The sequence below is a fragment of the Oxyura jamaicensis genome, chromosome 5, assembly GCF_011077185.1.
Source record: "Oxyura jamaicensis isolate SHBP4307 breed ruddy duck chromosome 5, BPBGC_Ojam_1.0, whole genome shotgun sequence".
NCBI classification, from domain to species: Eukaryota; Metazoa; Chordata; class Aves; order Anseriformes; family Anatidae; genus Oxyura; species Oxyura jamaicensis.
The window spans coordinates 1,340,176-1,363,561 of record NC_048897.1 but is presented as its reverse complement, the minus strand read 5'-3'; the positions used below and the strand labels follow the sequence as shown (position 1 = coordinate 1,363,561).

The window sequence follows — 23,386 nt, the reverse complement described above, 5'->3', positions numbered from 1 at the left end:
TTATCCGGGTTGGAGCAGATGGAGACGAGCACATCAGAAACTGTACAGTATAGCTAATAAACAGGATGAGCCCGAGGCATTCACGGGAGAAAAATAACAGGTAATTATCACTTTATAGATTTTGACCGTCTCTTCATTATTTGGACATAATTAACTGAGAGAGGCAAAATACTGCAGCCTGCTACGGGCAATAGTTGGCTTAAGAAAGGGTCTGTGGAAAAACGGTGTCTAGGTGAATTAAGGCTGTAAAATCATGCATGTGTGGTCAGAATGAGAAGGGAAAGACAAGCAGGTGAAGGTGCGTAGTGCTGTGCAGGAGCTGGCTTCTGGAGACGGGTTTTGCTCTGGGTTGGTCTCCTCGTTGAGCAGGGTGACTGCGATGGTGTGCGGGGCTGCGCCTTGCGCACTGCTGGAGTTAAATGATGACAGCGGGTACAGCCACGGCTATGCGCCAACGAAAAAAAAAAAAAAAAAAACAAACCCAAACCCTAAATCTCAAGGCACAGCGCTGCCATGGGGGCAATACCTCTGCACGGCGGGCAGCGGGATGGGGCCGGGGTCCGTGCGAGGGGCAAGGAAAAATCCTCGGGGCTGCGGTCGCTCCCCAAATTGCGGGGGGCGGCTGGGGCCGGCCCCTTTTGGCAGCCGCCGTTTGTGCGCGTCCTTCCACCCCCATCACTCCGAATAACAGAGCCGGGCAGTGCCCATCTTCGTTGGGAGGCTGAAATTCAGCTTAAATTCAGGCACCCTTTCCTCCCCCTGCCCTCTGGGCTTCTCTTTTCGTTGCAGAGGGGAGAGGGGGGTGCGCTGTAGGGCTGCCGAAGGGGGTCCCGCCTCCCCCCTCCCCTTCGTTTGCTTATCTGCAAAGGGGGGGAAGGAGGAGGGGTGGCGGGCATGGAAAAAAAAAAAAAATCAATTGCTATTTTTCATCTTTGACAAAGTAATTAAAACGGAGGCACTCGTTCCTCCGCTCCGCAGCTCGCAGCAGGGAAGTGGGAGGGGGTCCCCGTTTTGGGCAGGCTGGGGTGGTGTCCCCTTAGTCCCCGTGGGCTCGGGGCTGAGAAGGGGCTTCGGGAAACCCAGGCGGAGCTCCGCAAAGCTGCTTCAGTGAACTTTATGGCAGGCGCCGGGGGCGTCGGACCCCTGCTTCTGGGATTTGGCGATGGATTCCCCCCCCCCCCAGCCGTGGCTGGGGACTGGGTGATGGAGACTGCGTCCCCTCCTTGGGGGGCGAAACGGTGTCAGGGCCTTTGGGTGCTGCCGGAGAGGCAGGAGCAGGGCTTGGGGCACAACGTGGTTTGGGATCGACCGTGGGGAACGAGCGGGGGCGGTATGCTGCAGCACCACGAGAGCCCCGCGCTCCTGGGGGAGCTGCGGGGGCTTCCCGACCCGCCTGCTTCTTGGGGCGCTGCCGTGGTGCTTTGATTCGCCCCGTGCCTTCTTCAGAGGCTTAAACGCAACCCGAAGGGCAGCACAACGGGGCTCCCGCCCTGCCCCGGCTGTGGGCAGCCGGCTCTGCGGTTCTCTGCAACAGCGCAGAAACGCTGCCAAGCGCCACTCGCCTCCCCCCACCCCCCCCCAGCCCTTCTCCTGGGGGGCTCTGTGCTGCATGCAGGGAGGGGAGGAAACGGGGGGGAAGTCTGCTAGAAGAGAGGAACAGAGCGCAGGCTGTATGGAAGGGTCTGTGCACAAAACACCTGTATTTCGGAACAATTACGTGCGTGGAAAAACAGGTGCTGATGCTTAAGTGTATTTTCAGCAGCTGCAGCAGCACAGGTTAAGGCGAGCTGTGGCGTAAAAACGCTCTGGAGCTCTGCTGCCAGGTGAAAGCATTTATTTTTCCCACCTGGGAAACGTGCTGATCTTTACTGCAGGGGAAAAAAAAATAATAAAAAAAATGATTTTTTAAAACGTTCGCCTTTGCTCGCCCCCCTCCCCTCTGCTGTCGTGGTGCTCGGGGTGGCACTGCCGGGGGGGGGATTTGGTATTCCCGGGGGCTTCGCCGAGCCCCGCAGTAGCCAAGGACGTGCAAATTGGCGTTGGGTGCCAGGGAGCGTAACCCCCTCCTTCCTCCCCTTAGTAGGTGCACACTGCTTACGCTAAGATGTGTAAAATAGCCCCAGGAGAAGCTGACGCTAGCAGAGTGTGTGCGGGGGAACAGCAGCAGCTCTTCCTCTGACGCTAAAACAACTGGGAAGGTTGCTTAGGGAGCATCCCGATTTACCAACGCACTTTTTAAAAAAATATTATTATTTTATTTTATTTCTTCAGGGTAAAAAAAAAACCTGACTAGTGAGCAACAAATCCCCGAGAAAGACCCTCAGGTAGCGGGAGGTGGTGATGGGTGGATGACTCCGTTGGAAAAACGATTCTAGTGCAGCTTCGGGCTGGTCGTGCTGAGAATTTCCCCCTCCAGTTTTCAAACAAAAAATGCTTTGATGGGTGAGGGCACAACACCGACGACCTGTCTGCAGTTGCCCTCATCTTGGCTCCCTCTTAACTCTTCAGATAGCTTTGGTGAAAGAGGAGATGGCTTTATTGTGGCTGTCGCCTTGGGGCTCAGGGCTTCCCCCCATGAGGCAGGGTGAAAAGAGACGGTATGGTGTTGTATGATGGTGTAGGGAGGGCAGGGAACACTCAATTAACATGTGTTTGTGCACTGTGTACACAGGGAACTTCTCTCTCTGGAAATAGCTATACGGAGGGATATATATATTTATACACGTTTTACATATATAAATTTTTTTCATATATATATAAGCTGTTTTTAGTTTCGATCCCATGTGGACTGCAGGAATGCAGAAGACAGATAATGGGATGAACCACACGGGAGGGGGGAGAGGGGCAGAAATGGCCGGTTTCTCCCCCCTTTGGCTCTTCTTTTGGGCGCAGTAGTACGTGTTTCTCGTGCTGCCCCTAATAACCGGCAAGAAAGTTGTGTGCTCCTGCAGGATCTGCTTTAGTAATCAGCCCCCCATGAGTCACACGGGACACGCAATCCCACTGCCGCATGAGTGACAGCTAGCCGGCGCTCAGGCTTCTGGTTGTCCCTTTAAAATCTGAATCCAAGGGTAATGATTTATCAAACTCTTATTATCACGAAAATGTCAAACGAAGGGCACCTTGCTATGCACTGACGCAAACCCAGGCTTTCCCAAGGAAGTATAGAAGCTTTGCTCTGGACTGAGCAAAATCCAGTCCGTCAATTGCCTCTACTGCTGTTTTTACCTCGACCGACTCGATTTTAAGACATGGTAAGCGCTTCATTTCTTTCCTTCGACACTTAGAAGGGCTCGAGGGGAAGCTTCGCCGGCGAGTTCTGTGCAGGCTGCCCTGTGCCCGCCTGGCTTCCCCGCCGCTGTCTTCCTCGCACGGCAAGGCAGAGGGGCGGCTGTCCCCGGGGCTGTCCCCCGAGCCGGGGTAGGGCTGCAGCGGGGGACAGGGACACCGCTCCGTGCCCCCGCGGGCTGGGAGAGGAGCCGGAGGTGCTGCAGGCGCAGCCAGGACGTGCGGCAGGCACGGCGGAGGCAGTGCTGGGAAGCTTTGGTGCGTGGGGGTCCGGAGACAGGGTGCGGGATGGGAAAGGGAGGCATTGCCCGCGGGGTCCTTAAGGTTGGGGAGAAAAAAAAAAAAAAAAAAAAAAAAAAAAAGGAAAGAAAAAGATGATACACTGTGAAATATAATTTTAAACTGGTGGGAAACGGGGGTGCCGTCAGTAATCTATTTAGCGTACAGGAGAAGGTTTCAAACCCATTTTTAGAGGTGTGTGAGTCGAAAACGTAAGGAAAATGAGAAGGAAAGCCAGCTGCTGATGGCCCTGGTTCCGCGGTGGTGGTGCGGCTGTTTCCCCGACTTGCTGTCGGGTTTTTGAGAGGTGGCAACCAGCTCAGAAGCGCTCCCCAGCACTATTTCGCTGTTTTTTTTTAACATCCCCGGCTGCCTACAGGGCAGCTTGTCTACTGCTTGTATGAAAAAAAGGTGGGGGGGAGAAAAGCCGATGTGCATTGTTGAATGACAGAAAGGAAATGGGGCGTAAAATTAAAGAATCTTTCTACACTGGTGATAGGGAAGGGAGCATCCTACGCTCGTGATGTGCAATCTAACGAGGTTTGGCGGCGCAGTGCTGTAGGAACATTTATCTAAAACTCCAATTGCGGGTTTGCAGCCGCTGTTTGTTTGTTTGCTTGGTTTTTCGTTCCTTGCTGATTTCTCTGCCAGAATATTAACGCTGAACGAGTGGGCAAGCAGGGGAACCGGGCCCCTCGAAATTCACCTACGTTTTAATCCAGATTTTCTAGCAGACGCCTTTTGCGCACGAGGGAAGCAATCGGTAAAAGAAAAAAATCCCTGCGGTCCAAGCGTTTTTTATCCTTTCGGTAAAATATGTGATACTGTTTTAGGATTACGCCAGTCAAAGGGAGATGAACAAGCAGCTCGCGAACAGCCCCGACACGGTTGCTCCTGGACCAAACGAAGGTGCGGGAGCTGGAAGAGGCAGCCCCGAGGAGGAGTCGCAGAATGCCCCGCCGCATGCCCCCGCCGCGATGGCCAGGCTGCCCCGCTCGCTCTCCAACGACCCCAAAACTCTTCCCTCCGAAGAAGCCAAGCCAAATGATTTCGAGAGGACCAAGGTCGGCGTCTGCAAGCTCAGCAGCACCCCGGTGCAAGCCAACTCCACCGTGCGGAGGGAATCCGGGGAGACCTTCCCCTACAAGCACGCCGCTGGGGCCGGGGCCGCCGGGCAGGCTGCGATCCCCCCCTGTAAAATTCCCGCATTGCAAAGCACGGACGGGGACGCTACCCTGAACCTTGGGAAAGGCACGCTGGAGCGAAACAACGCCAAAGGCGCCTGGGTGACCTTGAGCCAGAGCACCGTGGTACTGGGCACGGATGGCAACACTTCTGTCCTTCCCGGCAGAGTGGAGGGGGTAAGAGCCTCCTCCCCGGGGTTCTTGGTATCCGGGAGTAAGGGATTAAGGGATGCTCGGCCCTCAGCGCTCGCTCGGGGCCGAGGATCCAGTGGGAGCGGTGCGGGAGCAGGTCGGGGATGCGGCTGAGCCGTGGGGTAGAAGCCGGGAAGAGAGGGAAACCCCCAGGTGCTGAGCTACCGCGCCCAGAGCCAGCCGAGGCTCCGGTCCTGCGGAGAGGGGGAGGGCGTACGGTGCCGGCTAGATCTGTCCCGACAGAAATCGGGGGTAGAAAGCCCTCCGCTGCAGGAGCAGAGCCTGTCCCCAGAGCATCGCCCCCGGCCGGGCGCGGCGCATTGCAGGGGCTGCCCCCCGGGAAGGCGGCGGCGAGACGGGCCCTGCGCGTTTCGCCCCTGGAGGAGCCAGCTGGGGGACGGGCAGCGGGGACTGTCACAGCCCTCCATGCCAGGGCTGCAACAGTCGCTTCCCCTCCCTCGGGAGCAGTCGGGGGAGGGGGTCAGGACGGAAAAGCGTAATTTCTCGGGCAGAAGCGGCCGCAGGGGAGGGTGCCCCCGGTGCGGCTCCGCGATGCTCGTTTGCAAACGTGGCTCTTGTCCAATCTGTCTTTTTTTTCTCCCCCCCCCCCCCCCCCCCCCCCTTCCCCCCTTTAGGAAGACGATGTAGGGGATGAAAATAAAGCCCGAGGGAACTGGTCTAGCAAGCTGGATTTCATCCTCTCCATGGTGGGTTATGCAGTGGGGCTGGGCAATGTCTGGAGGTTCCCGTACCTGGCCTTTAAGAATGGGGGAGGTATGATGGCTTTTTCCTGTCTCTCTACCTGCAGTTCCGTGCGTGGCTGAGCTCCCCCCCCCCCCCCCCCCCCCCCCCCTTTGCGATGGGGACAAGCACGAGGGGAGCGGAGGTCGGGGACGCCGAGCCGGGCACCCCCGGGACCCACACAGTGCCGTCACACCTGGCGAAAATCCTCGCTGGGGGCTTTTTATTGCTTGGCTTGGCTTTGGTTTGGGGGAATGGTGGCGGTCAGCCGTGAAAGTAGGCGAGTTCCTACAAGATTTTGTTACAAGGTGGCGCTTGCCCTAAAAAAAATGCCTGCAATGGGTGCTGGCCAGGGCACAAGCAGCCGGGGGCGGCCACCGCGGGGGGGCTCCGGACTTTAGAGAGGTCGTGTGGGTTCCTCCTGAGCTGCTGGAGGTGAGAACTTGCCATTCGGAACACCTCAATGTTGAAAATAATAATAACAATAATAAAAGGTAAGCTTGCTTTTAAACATACAAAATTTAAAGCATGTGTGGGGGCTGTTCAAATACAACACTGCTGCCTCGAGCAGATGCTGGAAATGCAAAATCCTGCTCCTCCCTTCCTGCTGGGGCTGGGGACAGCAGGCATGGCTGCCCAGGCTGGGGCTGAGCGGGCTGTCATTTCTCCCCCCAAAAGGTGCATTCCTCATCCCCTATTTGATGATGCTGGCGCTCGCTGGGATCCCCATTTTCTTCCTAGAGGTCTCCCTGGGGCAGTTCGCCAGCCAGGGCCCTGTGTCGGTGTGGAAAGCCATCCCTGCCTTGCAAGGTGAGCCCCCCTGCCACCCTCACCCCCCCCCCCCCCCGTGGCTCCCTGCACGGGCGGTGGTGACAGTGGCCCCTTCTGGGCCCCATCTGCTCTCTTGTAGGCTGCGGCATTGCGATGCTCATCATCTCTGTCCTGATAGCCATCTACTACAACATCATCCTGTGCTACACGCTCTTCTACCTGTTTGCCTCCTTTGTGCCTGTGCTGCCTTGGGCTTCCTGTAACAACCCCTGGAACACGCCGGATTGTAAAGATAAGAACAAACTTTTACTAGGTGAGTAGGGATGCGCTTTTGGGTCTTCCCAGCTCTTTCCCTGCTGCCAGTAGGGGCTCTGGTGCCCAGCCCAGCACAGAGTGCTGTCTGCATGGCTGGGAGCAATCAGTTTGCTACTTTTTTTTTTTTTTTTAAACAAACAAACAAAAAACAAAACTTTTTTTGCCATCAAGGGTAGATGTAAGTTTTGAACTGTAATGTCAATAAAATAAAATAAAATAAAAAATCTTTACAGCTGAAGGGTGCCTGCGCCAGTGCTGCACAGGCATTTGGCGTGGGGTGAAATCCTGTCCCGTTTCATCTCCTGGTTCCAGTGACAGTTTCCCTGTTTTGGAGCTGAGCTTATGCACATCCCTATAGCCGTGTCAACATCGGTGGAGAAAGGAGGACTAGATAACCCCTTCTGCAAGCCCTCATCTGTACCTGCTCTTGGTCCAGACCCTTTAACACCTAGAGTGTTTGGGTGTAAAGGGAGACATTTTAAGACCTAGTACTCTCAGAGCCTTACAGCTTTGGCAAGCAAGGTGCTACAGAAACGGGACGCAGAACTGAAAATCAAGTGATGTGTACGATATAATGCTTTTTATTGTTGTTTTGCACCCAGTCTGTAAATCCAGGCAAGTTATTTTCTTCCTCTTTTTTTTTTTTTTTTTCTTCTTCCAGATTCATGCATTATTGGTGACCAACCAAAAATACAAATCAAGAACTCCACTTTCTGTATGAGTGCCTATCCAAACTTGACTATGGTTAACTTCACCAGTGAAGGAAACAAAACATTTGTCAGTGGAAGTGAAGAATACTTTAAGTAAGATCTTTTCTCTGAAATATTATGTTACTTTCTCTAAAATCTATAGTAATACAGATAATCGACCACTAATACAAGTAACTATTTAGAAGTCTAGAAATAAAATATTAAAGAATGATAAATGATACACGCTTCTATGCATATTAACAATGAAAGCTAAATTTTAAGCACTGCATTATTTTTGTTCTTTTCCTCTGGTGCTTAGCACAGCTGTGGTGTTGGCCCGTGCATGGCATTTTTATCTCCTACTGCAATGCAGATAAATAAAATAATACATGGTGACATTCACTGGAACCTTCTGGAGAAGCCACTGAGAACGCTAAAGCAGAACGACATACTGTAGGAATTTGCACTGAATTACTGCCTGCAGTTGCTGTCATTTTTTTTGCATTTTTAGTTTTTTATTTTATTTTTAATTTTTAGGTACTTTGTATTGAAGATTTCAGCTGGGATAGAATATCCTGGTGAGATTAGATGGCCCTTGGCGCTGTCTCTTTTCCTAGCCTGGGTGATTGTATATGCCTCCCTTGCAAAAGGAATCAAGTCATCAGGAAAAGTAAGAAAAATATTTGCGATCATACACGGAGAGGAAAGCAGTATCCTGCTTTGTGGGAACCACGCTCTTGTTTAAGGCACTGAACTGCTGAAATTTGGTTTCAACAAATGGCTGCATATTAATGAAATGCCTTTTTTCTTGTTTGTGTTTTCCTATCTAGCTAAAATGTTAAAAATATAATTTTAGAAATTGGGTTTAGCATTTGATCCCTAATAACTCCAAAACTTGAAGATGAGCCCTTGAGCTGTGCTTAGCACTTGTATGGTAGAAATGGTGCCTTCCCTAGCGTGTGTGGCGTTCATCAGAAATCCTGCAGTCACCTCAGGTGTCACTGTAATCTGTGGAATTATGATGTACGCTAAGACGTTAAGCAACGTGTGTTAAAATCAGAACTGAACTTAAATCATTCTGTGATAATTATGAGTGGTGACAGCATGTATCTTGTTCTCCCACCTACTTCATCCCTCTTCCTAAAACTTCTCCTTGCAGTAACACAGCTTCCTTCTTCTGTTTCTGACATCTGCTATCTCCCTCGAGTATTATTTCCTGTATCATTTTCTTCTCTGTCTCTCTGATGTTTAGCTTTCTGCCCTGTATCCTAACCAGCAACCATACAGAGAGGGAACATGTGCTCTCATGGACACGCAAGTGCAGGCATCCTAACTGTCTAGGCAGCTGTCTGCGCAGGGAAATGCAGCCCTTTTACCAGCAGCAGCACTGCTTTGGGTGTTTTTCATGGCACTTGCAGCAATGCAATATCCAAGACTTCTCCTTCAATGCCATTGTAATTAGCTTGTAGGTTAAAATGTTAGATGATGCTATAGCATAAATGCAGTTTATTTAATAATTGTAGGCTGAAAAAATGCTCCCTCCCCCCAAAAAAACAACAAGAACACACACACAAACGAAAAACAGCCCACAAATGAAACAAAGCAAAATGCCAAGACTGGAATGGAATAACTGTATGCTTTCTGTGTTAAAGGTAATGCATGTGCAGAAGCAGCTATGAATTTTCTACAATTTGTCACTGGGCATCTAATTTCAAGTCACCCCTTTGCATATAGAAGCTGACAACCTCTGTTGTGAGCTAGCTTGGACATGAGCAGAAAATCCAGAGACTTAGGTATAAGAGGAAATCTGTTAGTTGTTTTTTCTTACATATAGTGTGACAGGAAAAACATTTTCATGAAAGGCCAGAGCCAAGAAACAGAATAGAGGAGAATAACTTGGGTTTGGATGTGGCAGGAGATAGTTAGGTAAGACAGCCGTAGTGACCAAAAGAAATACTGTTTCCTTGGTGCCAGGGATAGGAAACTGCTATTGATGCTTAGATGATTGTGGCAAGGGGGCAAGTGGAAATCTTTCAGGTAACTGCCAATATGTGGCCCTGTGGTTCTTGCTGCCTCTAACAAAAGTGAGAGCTGTCAGTCTGCAAACCGTTGTCTCTGGCTCCTCAGGCAGCTCTCAGGAAGGTGCCCACAGCAGTCAACTGCAGCCATGTGGGTCTGTCTCTTTAATGTGCTGGGGACCAGACGAATAAAGTCAACTGGTCTTGGAGGACTCAATATTCTGGTGGCGAGGAAAACTAGCCTGCTGAAGAAGTTGTGTAGGTCCTATCTAAATGATTAAATAGCATCTAGGTTCAACGTAAAAACTAGCTCAGCAGGCACAAATCCCTGAACAACGTATGTTGGGATAGCTTAATTATGTACCAATTTATTTAAGAATCCTAAAGTAAACTTGTTTTAAAATGAACAGTGGAAACGATGCTCTGCTGGAATAGCTAGATTAAGTCTATGCAAAATCTTTCTTGGGGCTGAAGTAGTGTGAATGCTCCATACAGTCAAGCCTTCTAGAGTGGAGTTTCTCTTTTGTTTGAGCCATTTGTTTTTTTTACTGAAGTTGGAGAGACGTGCTAATGCCACTAAGTTTGATTAGGTAATATGGGAAAAGCTCTTCTCTTGAAATGAGCGTCTTCATTTTTTTTCTGAATGTAGACTTCAGTAATTAGAGTAATTTTATTGAACCTTAACAGCTGACAGCTGATTTCCACTTACCACTATTGATTTAAACTTAGTTCCTTTCTTAATGAACAATGATTACATATTAATTGTATAATGCTGTTTGAATATTACATCGTTTAAATACCGGTCATAGCAGAAATTACACATTTAAGTACAATAAATAATAATAAAATCCTATCTATGAAGAAAGAAGTGGCTTCTGAAATACAAATGAAGACAAGAATGTGTTACATCTATACAGACACATTGCTTCATCAATGTATTTGCACTTTGCTTTAAACTCTGAAGGTATTTCACACGAATACTGCTTAGATGGAAAATGATTTATCTATTCTAAAAACTGGATGGAACGTCATTCACTGTACAAAATGCAGCTTCTTGAAACAACAAGGAGGAAGTTGGGAAAACAGTTGCAGAAGTCACCTCAGCTCAGAGGATTCTGGCCCCTGTAAGGCTGCAAGGCTGAAGTGCAAAAGGTTTTTAAATGCTTTTGAACAGAGTGTGCAGCCCAGCTCGTTGCAACTTAGCCATTTTATTTGACCACAGAGACAGCTCTGCTCTGTACTAGATAATTATGAAGACATTAAGCATGCAACCTCTGTTGTGCATTTAGCAATTGTTTGGTGTATCTTGATTGTTACACCGACTTTTGTTTTCATTGGGCCCATAAACATTGTCATGGTGATATGTAATCATTAGAAGGTACAAACTAATAAAAAAATCTTTAGGTTGAGTTAAATACAGAGAAATACATCAGGAAAAGAGCAGGGCTTTAGGTGGCATTGACTGGCATTGCTCATTTCATTTCCACTGAGCTGTGTTAGTTTTTTCTGGGCAAGGATCAAACACTGTATTGCCTTTCAGCTTTAACTTAATACCGTTCTCCAGCCTTTCTTCTTTTTCTTCTACTCTCTATCTAGAATCCCAACTATTATTACCACTGTTGCTATTGATATTATTCCTGTTACTAGCACCAAGAACTGCTGTAAAAGATGTTGACTGTTAGATGTTCTGGGAAATAAGCCTGTTGCCTTGCTAGTCTTATCCCGTTATCTCTGATCCTGACTAATTTGCCCTTTTAAGGCTATAGTTGAAACGCTTCCATTTTTCCCCCCCTTTATTCTCATATAATCTTTTCAATAATCTCTTTGGTCTCTGCAGGTGGTGTACTTCACAGCTACGTTCCCCTATGTAGTTCTCATCATCCTTCTTATAAGAGGTGTAACTCTACCTGGAGCTGGAGCTGGGATCTGGTACTTCATCACACCAAAATGGGAGAAGCTAATTGATGCTATGGTGGGCTTATTATTGCAATTATAATTCCTGATGGCATGAATAACTCATACAGATTTCTCACTTAGTGTCTATTGCAAGCATTTTCTGTGTGCAGAGGCAGTATTGTCATCTGTGCAATCTTGTTCTTCACCTCTATGGAGTGTTGTTACAGTAGATGTTCGTCATTTGTCTGCACATACCTTTTATAATGTAAGTTGTTATAGATATGGTATTTACTTAGCATTTAATATTTCACCTGAATCTCTCAGACTAAGCGCATTTGGAAAATGGGGAATTAAAAAGGAGGTATAGATTTTCATGTGCTGGTGTCGGAGTGGACGCTGCTTTGATTTGAACAAACACGTGAGGTTTTTAATAGGTAACATAATAAGCCTGTCTGCGTTTGTCTAGAAATTTCTTTAGAGATGCTGAGAATACAATGCACTGAGCAAACAAGACTGTTCTGAAGACTCAATGTGAGACATGAAACAAAATCAAATTACACAAGCTACTTGAACACCTCTTCCCTCAACAGCTGTGATCATTGTACTATTATAAGAAATAATATTATTTTCTGTGTAGTACAGAATTAAGGAATTTGGTACCTGGCTTTTCTCTTTAGAAAGGATTGACTTGTCTGAATGCTTCAGCTCTGCTTTCTCATTCATGATTTCCACTGAATTAGAAGAAGCTGTTTGTTGCCAATTAAACCAGTAAAACACGCTACAAAAATTCACGTGGTTTGTATTAGCGTAGACATGAATCCACACATGGCTCACATACTTGCCTGAAATGGTGTAGGAGTATTTGTCTTCCTGAGTTTTATTCTTAAGTGTCCTGACTGAATTGAAGCCTGAGCTGAGACTTGGAATTCAGACTCTGTTCTGCAGAAATTTTAAAGCAGCTTTTAGCAACATCTCAGGAAATCTACTGTTTCCCCACCCCCTAAGAAATTCCTTCCTCTGTCAGTAGCAGTGGGGAGTTTTGAAACTCTTAATGTCATTATCTCTTTAAACAGCAGGTATTTGATGTACACCTCACGACAGAAATTTACCCTAATTGGAATGTAATATCACTGTAAGTAGTACATTCAGCAGTGCTGAGATTATTGCTTTTATTAAGAAGATAATGTAACTGTCGGTTAAACCATCAGTGCCCAATGCAGGTTTTTCCTCTTGATTTGTATTTCCTTTGAACCTATTTATACTGATATGTAACAAGTAACATACTGTGTTGAATGGCAAAAGTAATATTATCATTTTATTTTGGGTGAACAAGGAGAGTACTCATAGTCAAATGGACACTGTGTATCTCAGGGCAGGATTTTGGTTGTAAATGCTGTTTTATTTACATCAATTTTTCTAAAAGTTATTTCAACTGTTTGCATGTTAATCCCCAACAGTAACAATTAGTGTTACCGGTCTTTCTAATTCTTCTTCCTGAAGCCAATGTTATTTCCTCTCCTCTCTTTCTTACTTAGGTTTGGAAGGATGCTGCTACTCAGATTTTCTTCTCTTTATCTGCAGCATGGGGAGGTCTAATCACTCTCTCTTCTTACAACAAATTCCATAATAATTGCTACAGGTATGTAAGAGTGAAATCCACAAGTCTTACTAAAGAGTCTTGTCCAAAAATGCCAACGTTTTCCAGCTTGCAGCAATTGGGTTTGGAAAGCTCACCTCTATGACTTTTTCTTTTTCTTTTTTTTTCTTTTTTTTAAATATATATTTTTTTCTCGGTCCTAATCTACTAGTCTCAGGATGAGCCTTAGCCTTATAGTCCCTGTTGACTCTTCATGTTCAGAATTGGCAGTTTTAGCTTGAAAGCCAATCTGGGAAGCTGTCAGCAGCTGTGAGCAACATCATGAAACCACAACAGTTGGCAATGTCTGCTGAAGAGCAACCAATGTGTTGAATAAGCTGAAGTCGGCTGTTGTTGTACACGCATGAGTTCAACATGCAATTTCTGTATGCGATTTTCACATTTTTAATTGTTTTACACGTGTGAATGTATTTCAGTTTGTAAAATTCAAAATCAGGTTTATTTGAAATCAGTGAAATTTATTTTTGCAAGTAAAGTCATTTCACTAGTGGCATAGTACATTTTTTCAGTAAGAAGTGTGCCAGATGAATATCTGCAGACAGAAAAACAAACACAAAAGCAAGTGACATGAGCAGAATGCTTAACTGATGTTTTGCTGTCTTTAGAGTAGGTCTTGTTTCTATTGAAGCAAACCTTCATTGATTTCTGTGTAGGGATACATGTACTGATTCAGGACAGCATATGCTGCTGGCTAGGCATGGACAGTCCAACGGCATGCTTAAAAACTTTCCCTAATCAAGGCTTAAGAGCACGTGCTCCGTGGGTTTTGAACTCCAATATCCTATCAATGTCCTGTAAGTTCTAAGTATTGTATAGGGAACATATACCTAGGTACTTTAAAAAAATAAATAAAGAAGGTGATTCCAGATTTTAAAAAGGAATTCCAAAAATATTTGCTACTAGATTTTAAAACTAGTTTTCGAAAGTACTTGAATATACCTTAAAATATGGATGAATATAAGTAAAAGTATTGTTTATTCAGCTACTCCCACCTAATTGTCTTTTGGGCCCTACTTCTGAAAATGCTTGTCCTGTGCTTGGATTTTTTTGGTGATGAGTGAACACATTCAGAATATCAGGGAAAAAATGGGACAGGTGTTAAGCTATCTTGCTGCATGAATTTAACAATATTTTGTGGCATTTGAAAATACTAATGACAAATTTGAATGAAATATATGGTAACAAAATAGAAAAACAATATTATGCTTCTAATACTGAATTTGTAATATGCCTATGTTAGAGAGGGATGGGGAGACTGAAGCAGAAATTATTACAAAAGCTTAATTACTTCTGATGCAGTTAATTTTGCAACACATCTTGAATACTGAAATGAAGCTTGACTATTTTGTCCCATTTCAATTTTTATAGCCATTACATTTTAGTATTGAAAATAGTATTCTACTTTTCAGTTACATATCCAATTTAAACATCACCAGATAATCTGTAATTGTGGTGAATTTATATGCATTCATTGCATAACATGCACCTAAAATATTTGCTTAAAACTTACCTGGGTTTTGGAAGAAGATTAACCCATAATGATTCTAATCAGAATACTTTTTTTTTTTTTTTTTTTTTTCCTATAAGCCTGAAGAATTACCTTACTCGTTCCTGTTGAGGGATGCTCTGTTAGTTTCCAGAAGCTTGCCAGTTCAGTGAGCTTCTTAAGAGCTTTTCAGATTGTATTTCATTCTGTTCCTGACAAAGAAATAGCGGTAGGAATAAGCATTTGTAGCCAAGTTTGAAAAGCGTTTAAAACAAGTGACTTGCGTTCCTCAGCCCTGGTAGTTCAAGGGGTGTTTTTTTTTTTTTTTTTTTTTAAGAAAATAAAATCCTAACATGAATGCAATAATTATGGACCGAGGCACTGATGGCTGGTTTCCTGTTGCATCACGTGGACTTACCCACGATAGCATGGCATTTGGATATTGATTTCTTGGGGTTCCCATCACAACAACCACCACCGAGGGCTGTACCTCCACGGATGGGCAGCTGCTGCAGGGTACAGAAAGCTTTACCCTGAATGTTGTGTGTAGAAAAATACAGGAAAAAATATTTTACCTGAGCAACGGTGGTTAGTCCATATGTAACGTAGTGAGCAGATGGCCACCTTAGGTATAGAGTAAAGCACTCCATTAAAAACCGTGTTGTCATTGCTGCTGTCTTTGGAGATGCCAAGAGCACAAATACCTAGCGTCTTCTTTAACCCGTGGCTTCCTTTATGGCATGTGGATGATGGAAACTTGAACATCTGATTTCTGGTGGTGGTGTGAAGACATCTGCCATCTCCAACCGGCATCATATTCACCTGGTAAGTGTAAAATTTGCCTTCGTCTTGATTATGTCTTTTTGTGTTTTCTTTGCAGGGACACATTGATAGTCACATGTACCAACAGTGCCACAAGTATATTTGCAGGCTTCGTCATCTTCTCAGTTATTGGCTTCATGGCAAATGAGCTCAAAGTGAATATTGAAGCTGTGGCAGACCAAGGTAGGATACACTGCTGTTCTGTTTCTTAGACCTGATTCTGAAGTGCGGGCACGCGGTGGCACCCTCAGCTCTATTAGTAATGATAGTGGCAGTGGAGGTGGGAATAGGGGCTTCCAACTGCAGTGCCTTAGTAAACCACTTGCGTGCATCTTGACTCAGGAGAAGGTACAGTACTCATTGTTGCTGGGAAGTCAAGACACTACTTGAGGCTTTCTTATCGCTCATTTGGTAAGAGAAAGAGGCAAGATGAGACTCATTTCAAATCTTTATGTAAATAAATGATTGGAGTGATGTCTCCTTCACAGTCTAAGCAGTCACTGGGTTTTTCATTTGTCTCTGCTGCTGCCCTGTTAGGTCCTGTTCAAGGTAAAAGTTGTCCCTGATGGGAGAAATCTTGGATGAGACAGTGCTGGGCTTTGCTATGTGGCGGTAGGAGAAGTACAGCCTGAGATGTGGATCGAGCTTCTGAACTGTGGGGAGCAAGGAGATGCCTCCACAGGGAAATTAAAAATTCCTGCAGAACTGTTACTGCACTGGAGCAGATGAGAAGGCCTTAATGAAGTGAGATGGTTAGAAATGGGGATCCGTAACGCCTTAATGGCAAGAACTAAATGTGGACAAGAAGAATGTGACTGATGGAAGAATTGGTGCTGTCACGTATGATATGCTATGAAGCAGCACAAGATAGGAAGGGTAACTGTTGAGAGAAATGTGAAGAATTGCAAAAATCTGGTGGAATTAGATAAGCGTAAATATTACCCTAGCTCAGTTCTGTTTCCTGAGAAATGTACTTGGACTCTAAGCCAACCCCGATCTTTATGATGATTTCAGACTCAGTTAAAAAGATGAGTTTGTAATAATTTTGGAATAACCTATGTTTTTTCACTTCCCTACCACAGCCGTTTCTGTATACACATGAGGGTGTTAAGTGTTGTATTGTAGTAGCCTTCAGCACAGATGCAGCCATTTCCAAGCACTGAAGGAAAGGGATTAATAGATGGAAGGCTTTCTGTGATGTCCCCCAGTTCCCTGCAATAGCCCAGAGTAAAAGGAGGCTTTGAACTGGAGGAAGCATGGAGAGTTCAAAAAATGAACATCACATACGTGAGGTGACATCTATACGTGAGGTGTCTCGCAGTCTTTGTTAATGTGAAGGACACACAACAGTTTTCTGAAATGTTTGTTGTGTACTTAAATTCAGTGCCCCAAGGTGCTGCACCGTTGTGCTGGAAAAACTGTGTGAGTTAGCTAAGGGTCAGTCTTCATCTGATAGTTGCGTTCAGCTTATCTCGGCTACATGTCATTTGAATCCAGTCTTGTGACGGGGCTGTAAGACAGGTTTTATCACTGTATGCGGCTTTCTGGTTAGCACACCAGCTTTCTGGTTAGCATATCTGCTTTGCACGTCCTCACATAATGCCAGGGGTCTTTTGTTAAGGACGCACAGAATAACTGTTTGCCAGCAGTTTTGCTCTTACAAATGATGTTCTGAGAGCTCTCTTATGCACCAGAGGAAGCACTCAACTCCCAGTTGACCAGGCAGTAGGACATACCCCTTTTTGTACTTGAGAGCTTTGAAGGTTACAAATGACCTGCTTTTCCTCTAGGCAATACAGAAAGGAACACAGTTCTTTCCCACACAGTCTAAAAACAGACTATAGAATTTGTTTCTGGTTTAGCGTGGTAATGTGGGTTTGCCCTGGTCTCCTTGCCTTCTCAGTTTGACTGCTCTTCGCTCTAAGGGGCTCCAAAAAGACACTAGATGAGGAATCACCTCACAGGAGCAAATCCCATCAGTTCAATGGTGAGGTGAGGGGGGCATGACACAAGGGCAAATACATCTGTCTCTGCTGTATCCATTGCTGTTGGTTAGGAACAAATCCTTTCCTGAAATCTGGAAGGCTCCAAAGGAAATAAGGGTCAGAAGGTACCTTGACACCCGAGGTTCATGCTATGATTCAGTACAAGGGCTACATTAAAAATGAAACGGGGAAGTGGAATGACTATATAGGCAAGTGATCTTGAATAGTTTTGGTATTTCTGGCAAGACTTTCAAAATGATTATGACTGCAGAGCAACTTAGGCCAGCCTCCATTGAAGAGCTGCAATAGAATTTATCTAATGAGCGTTTAAATGGAAAGAGTAAGCGTTTTATAGGAGCACCAAGGAAATGTGACCTGAGCAAGTGCGAACCACAGATGCAAGATCTGGGGTTACCTAGCAAATATGCGATCCTTTTTCTCCATGTAATTGATGGGAAAGAAACAAAAACAAACAACAACAACAACAAAAAACAAACTAAAGGAGTATTTGGGGTGCAGAATAGGAAGAGAGGGAGAGTTAGTATTTCAAAATATTTCTTATGAATTTGGTTTCAAAAACAGACATCTGCATTTCTGTCTGTGTTCCTTGAATGTGGTTCTGATTTGTGTTTATTGGCGAGTTATTTATTCCTTTAGAAGTACACTGACAGAAGAAATAAAGGGCAGCCATCAGGAGCAATTGTTTCCTACAAAATTCACAAGTCAGCTATTTCTGAACACCTTATTTATCAGGTGCTTTTCTACTGATAGTCAGAAGTATCCTCAGAATCTTTTATGCCTTGCAGAAGGCATTTGGGATGCACTGATATGGATCACAAAAAGAGCAGAAGCTGTCTGAAGTACTGACTCTGCTTACCAGTGTGGTCCAGTAGCATACAAAACTTATGAGGAAAGTAAGTTTCATTTTTTGGTGTATTCATCTCTTCACACCTTTTTATTCTGGTCTAGGTCTCAAAAATTATTTAGATGTGTGTCTGTCTTCACTCTCCTGTGGTTATGCAGTCTTGATTCTTTCCTTTTAGTTGGCTAGGAAAATCCATGTTAGAAGGCCAGGTGCTTTAGGAGTAATGTTTCCATGAAACTTTTTATTTTAGACTTAATGTCCACCATGAAAAAAATAACAAGCATAGCACCCTGAAGCCCAAACCACAGCACAGTCAGATTATTTTAAGGAGAGTTGTGTTTGGGTGAAGCCGCAGTGGGAGCTCTGAAGGGACTGCAGAGGACGGATGGAGAAACGTAGCTGGTAGGGGTGGTAGAGGAAATACTTGGTTCAGCTGGTTCATCTCCCTGGGGATGGCATAATATTTAGTGCAGTAGTTTGCCAGCCCTTTTCTGTTGAGTGCTTGCTGGTGGTCCTTGAGTGAGCGACTAGTCACAGGCTGGAGATCCCTCTGTTCCCAGCTGTTTCAGCAGATGTTCGAGGGAATGTGGAAAAAGCTGTCACAAGCCAATCTTATTGTGGGGCTGTCAATTGATCTGTAAAACCCCATTTAGGCTGTTGAAAATTGCTTCACAATGGTGAGGTTGCCCTACGCTCTGTGATAGGTGGGAAGAAAATTTAGTCTCATGATAGAAAATTGCATGGTAGGAAGAGTGTAAACGAGGAAAAATGGCAGACTGAGTTAGCACTGAATTAGCAGAGTTAAGAAGCTGACTCAGCAAGAGGGGAAAAGAACTTTGTTCCTCCCTATCTTTTTTTTTTTTTTTTTTTTTTTTAATTTTTATACTGACGTTGTATTTCTTTTCACAGACGGAGAAAACAGCAGAAACTGTGATAATACATAATCTGCCTTCAGACAGTGAAAAACTTGAATGAAGTGGTTAATGGATTGGGGAAGGGATTTAATTTTCTTTCCCCCCACCTCCCCCTAAAATATTAAACTGAAATAAGGTGTATTATTTTCAGTTAGAACTTTGCTTTCAGGAAAAAAAAAAAAATCCTGACGAAAAAATAAAACCTGTTTCAAAGAGGCAATGTGTTTTGGTTCTACTCGTGTGGTTAGATTACGAATATGCCACAATTGAAAGGCTTTAGTGATTTTAAAGTCACCAAAAAGTTCAAGGTCATTTGGCTTTTCCATTTCAGCACATGCAAAACCTTGGGCATTTTCCTGGCTTTAATAGACGTCTGGGGGGAGTTAATTCCTGCAGAAGTCCCTGAATATTACCAGGGTGGGAGCCAGCTTCCCTGTGCCTGTTTACCTGTGCATGGATACTTCCAGGCATGTGTTACCTTAGAAAGTTATCAGGAGCCAAGATGGAGAGATTGCAATTTCATATTCTGTAACTAAACTTTTCCTAAAAGCATGATTAATGGCAAAGCATTATTTCAGGGCTTAATTTGAACTTGTAAATGCAGGAAGCTACTGCAAACAGAGCCTTTACCTCTAATAGTCAAGAAGAAATCTTTAATCAACAGATGAAAGAACATGTTCATGAATACAAAATTGTTCTCCATTGCACCATCCTCTTCTGAAAAGCGATTTTTCTGTAGCATGTTTTAAAGACAAAACAGCACTGAGTCATGCACAGTGTTATTTTTTACACTGTTGTTAAATTTCATGTTTGTCTTTCATTCAGAACGAACTCCAGGTGCTTCAAAAGTTAACCTGCAGAGATGATTTTGTATGCTGCTAAACTGCATTTTTTTCTTTTCATTATGTGAGAAAGCAACAGGTCTCCCTTGAACAGAAACAGAGTGGGGAGCTCCAGGAAATCAGATCCAATAATCTGGATTAGAAATAGCCAGGACAGGGTGAGCTTGGACCCCACTTCTTGTGGCATGGGTCATGGAACCAGCACAACTTCTTTCTCATTTATATTTTGCCTGAAGGGAAATATCCTTCAGAGCATTTTAAGTGGGCACTCCTTCAGATGGGATAAATAGAGAAGTGTCATGTACTGTAACATTACCATCAAATTCCTGCAATGTTTTCTCCCAGGCAAATCTAAGCATACTTGTGAAAATAATTTTTCTTGACAGCCAATAAGGATTGTAGTCTAAGATATCAAACCAACAGAGAAAGGAAAACTCCCAGTAAAATCTTAAAAAACAAACATAAACCACAACTCCTTATTCTTTCTGCTGTGTGTTACCTTAGTTTTTTTTAGTAGTTACTACTACTATAATACTATTATTATTATTTTTAATATTATTACTATATTATAATACTGTTATATTTTTTGGTACTTATTACCATATGCCAGATACTAGCTCTGAGGCCAGGTTCCAAGCTCACAGGGACAGTGGTAGGAATTAGATCTCAGAGCAGGAAAGAACAGCCACAGTGCATGGTTTTGTTTGTTATTTGGATCAGTGTATTACTCAAATGTTGAGATGGATTAATCTTTTTTGTAAATAGCAGAGACTTAATGCGACCATTTTTACTTGTATCAAACATAGTAATAGAGCATTATACTTGGAAACATGTGTTTTCACATCTCCCTTTTTTACCCATATTTTCTTTTTTTCCATACAGTCAATGATGTTAATGCAATAAAAGACATAACAGCCTTTTTTATTTTTATCATTTCCAGGTCCTGGAATTGCTTTTGTGGTTTACCCGGAAGCCTTAACTAGGCTTCCACTTTCTCCGTTCTGGGCTATAATTTTCTTTTTGATGCTTCTGACACTTGGATTGGACACAATGGTAACACTGCTTTCATTTCCTGTTCTTTTCTTGTTGCTTCTGTTTATTGGTTCTGTGGACCATGAGATTGCTCACAATTTTCCATGTGGTCAGTGAACTGGTTTGCAAAGAGAGGACTGAATTATAAGGCCATCAGTACCAAAAAGATGTGGGGGAAGCTTTGGCATTGGCATCTAAGCGTTTTAACACTCCAGGATTCTGAATCCTCTGTCTCACTTTGCAGCATACCCAGCTGGAGCATTTCATTTACGTTGTGTGCTGAAATTAATCTTTTTGTTTCGTCTTTCAGTTTGCGACTATCGAGACTATAGTGACCTCTGTTTCAGATGAATTTCCAAAATACTTACGTACGCACAAGGCACTGTTCACTCTTGGGTGCTGCGTTTCCTTTTTCATCATGGGATTTCCTATGATCACTCAGGTAATGACACTGTCTTTGAGCATCACTTTCTGTCCCCAGTCCCCCTCTGGTGGCCATTCTCTTCCCTTGCAAGAAGCAGTTGCAAAATAGTAAGTTGAATTGCACTGAATGAGTGAAGACATGAGCCGAGTTTGAAAGCTTTTTTTTTTTTTTTAAATGTGTGGACACTCTGGCTGAGATCCATTTAATAGACTTGGTTGCTCAAATCTTTCTGAAGATCTGAGTCTCTTAAAATTAATCCTCAGTCAAACATCTCCAAAGTAATTGTATAATTTAGGTATTAATTTTTTACAAAAGTTCATACGTCATCTAAACCTGCACAAGAATTTTGGGTGCCTTCCCTCATATGTACAGAGGGGATATTTACTGATAGTTCTGGCAAACTGTGGAGTTAATAATGAAATTGTCATCCACCATTGATAGTCATCACAGTCTTTTTTTCCACTAGTTCCTCCAGCACTGTAATCACTTAGCAATTTCAAGAGGAGGTGCACAGACTCTATTTTTACTCTTTTTGTCATCCATTTTTTCTGCCTTTGTCTTTCTTTGTCTCACCTCATTACCTACCAGCCCAGCTTTGCTGTTCCAAAGCCTAGGATGGATTCACTCCTTCCTTCACTTGACTTAAACTGTTAACCTTTATCCTGAAGGTAGGGCATGATATCCTTTCTGCCAAAGGAACGAACTGGATTCACTGCTCTTACTGCGTTCCTGGTTTCAGTGGTGATTCTTCCGTGAACATCAAACTTAGTGGTTAGATGCTGCAGGTGGAAAATCCGGTTGCAGTTATTCCTTGATCTGAAAGGACTGAAACCAATGTCTCCTCCTTCACAGGAGCTTTGACCTAGCAGACTCAGGCATTCCATTTGCATTTTGCTTGTTGAGGTGCACTGAGGTGCAGTGAATATTTGATGATCATTCAGCCAGAATGAAGCAACAACACTCTGGCTTGAGCCTCTGTCCTGCCAATGCCTGATGTATACTTGGGGATAGAGTCTTGTGTCCTGCTCCTGTCCACTTTGCCGACCTTAGTGCTAGCTAGAGGTTAGGGATATGGGGACATAGGTGGGGAGAGGCACCAGATATATGCCACAAGTAATGGCTCTTTTTTCCTTTTTTCTTTAGGGTGGAATGTATATGTTACAGCTCGTGGACACCTATGCAGCTTCCTATTCTCTTGTCATCATAGCCATCTTTGAGCTTGTTGGAGTTTCCTATATTTATGGTAAGAATAGATACTGGACCACCTATGTCAAAGTAGCATTTTAGCATGCGGTCAAGTAGATGGTATCTTGGAAAAGTTTAACATTTCTTTGTAATATTTATTTTTTTTTTTACTAAAAAGCCTGAGAATCCAGAAACATGATTTTGAATGGAAGCATAATGGGACTTCATTGCTATAGGATTCCTTTAAATGCATATGTTCAAAATACCCTTTTATACAGCCTCAAGTCCTTTTTCAATCAGTAGCTTAAAGCCTGTGTTTTGAGCGTATGAATGTTCTTAGCAAATAGAAAGCATTGACCAAGCATTTTGTGACACTTAGCCAGGAGCTCTTTCACATGCAAACTGTTTGAGGCTCGGACTTTTTGAGCCAGAGAAGGTATCTTGGCATTTAACAATGTCTGAAAGATTTATTTTCCACGTACACAGCCGGTTTTTCCTTTAGCCCATCTATACAACACAAAGTCAAGACTACACTGCTACTCAGTGATTCATTACGCGTAGCGGTAACTGTAGTTGTATCAATCCATATTGACATACATGGAATTTTTAGGAGGATACTCAACTGTTGGAAAGCAGTGCAATGACTTTGATGCCACTGTAGCTGTGTCAGCTGGTATTAGCTGGTGACTGTTCCCAAACTCACTCAGTGCTTTAAGGAAATTGATTCTCAGATATGTGTGATCTCAGATGATTGTAGTAGGAAATCCGGTCATCTCCTTACATAACAGGTTATTATTTTAT

The 23,386-nt window shown here is 44.2% G+C and overlaps 1 protein-coding gene across 2 annotated transcripts in view; it reads left to right on the top strand.

The window, feature by feature from the left end:
* The first annotated feature begins 3,226 nt into the window (after window positions 1-3,226).
* SLC6A5 (solute carrier family 6 member 5) overlaps window positions 3,227-23,386 on the top strand; it is a 32,657-nt gene continuing 12,497 nt past the window's right edge. The window contains exons 1-13 of one of the 2 annotated variants that reach the window (XM_035329104.1): window positions 3,227-3,254; window positions 4,401-4,928; window positions 5,579-5,717; window positions 6,363-6,494; window positions 6,595-6,768; window positions 7,432-7,573; window positions 7,997-8,129; window positions 11,315-11,449; window positions 12,909-13,012; window positions 15,397-15,521; window positions 20,885-20,997; window positions 21,287-21,418; window positions 22,544-22,643. In XM_035329104.1, the coding sequence (XP_035184995.1) occupies window positions 3,252-3,254; window positions 4,401-4,928; window positions 5,579-5,717; window positions 6,363-6,494; window positions 6,595-6,768; window positions 7,432-7,573; window positions 7,997-8,129; window positions 11,315-11,449; window positions 12,909-13,012; window positions 15,397-15,521; window positions 20,885-20,997; window positions 21,287-21,418; window positions 22,544-22,643 (1,960 nt within the window). In that variant the 5' untranslated portion in view covers window positions 3,227-3,251. Of the gene's footprint in view, window positions 3,255-4,400; window positions 4,929-5,578; window positions 5,718-6,362; window positions 6,495-6,594; window positions 6,769-7,431; window positions 7,574-7,996; window positions 8,130-11,314; window positions 11,450-12,908; window positions 13,013-15,396; window positions 15,522-20,884; window positions 20,998-21,286; window positions 21,419-22,543; window positions 22,644-23,386 lie in introns of those variants that run through there. The other variant, XM_035329105.1, reaches the window with a different exon arrangement.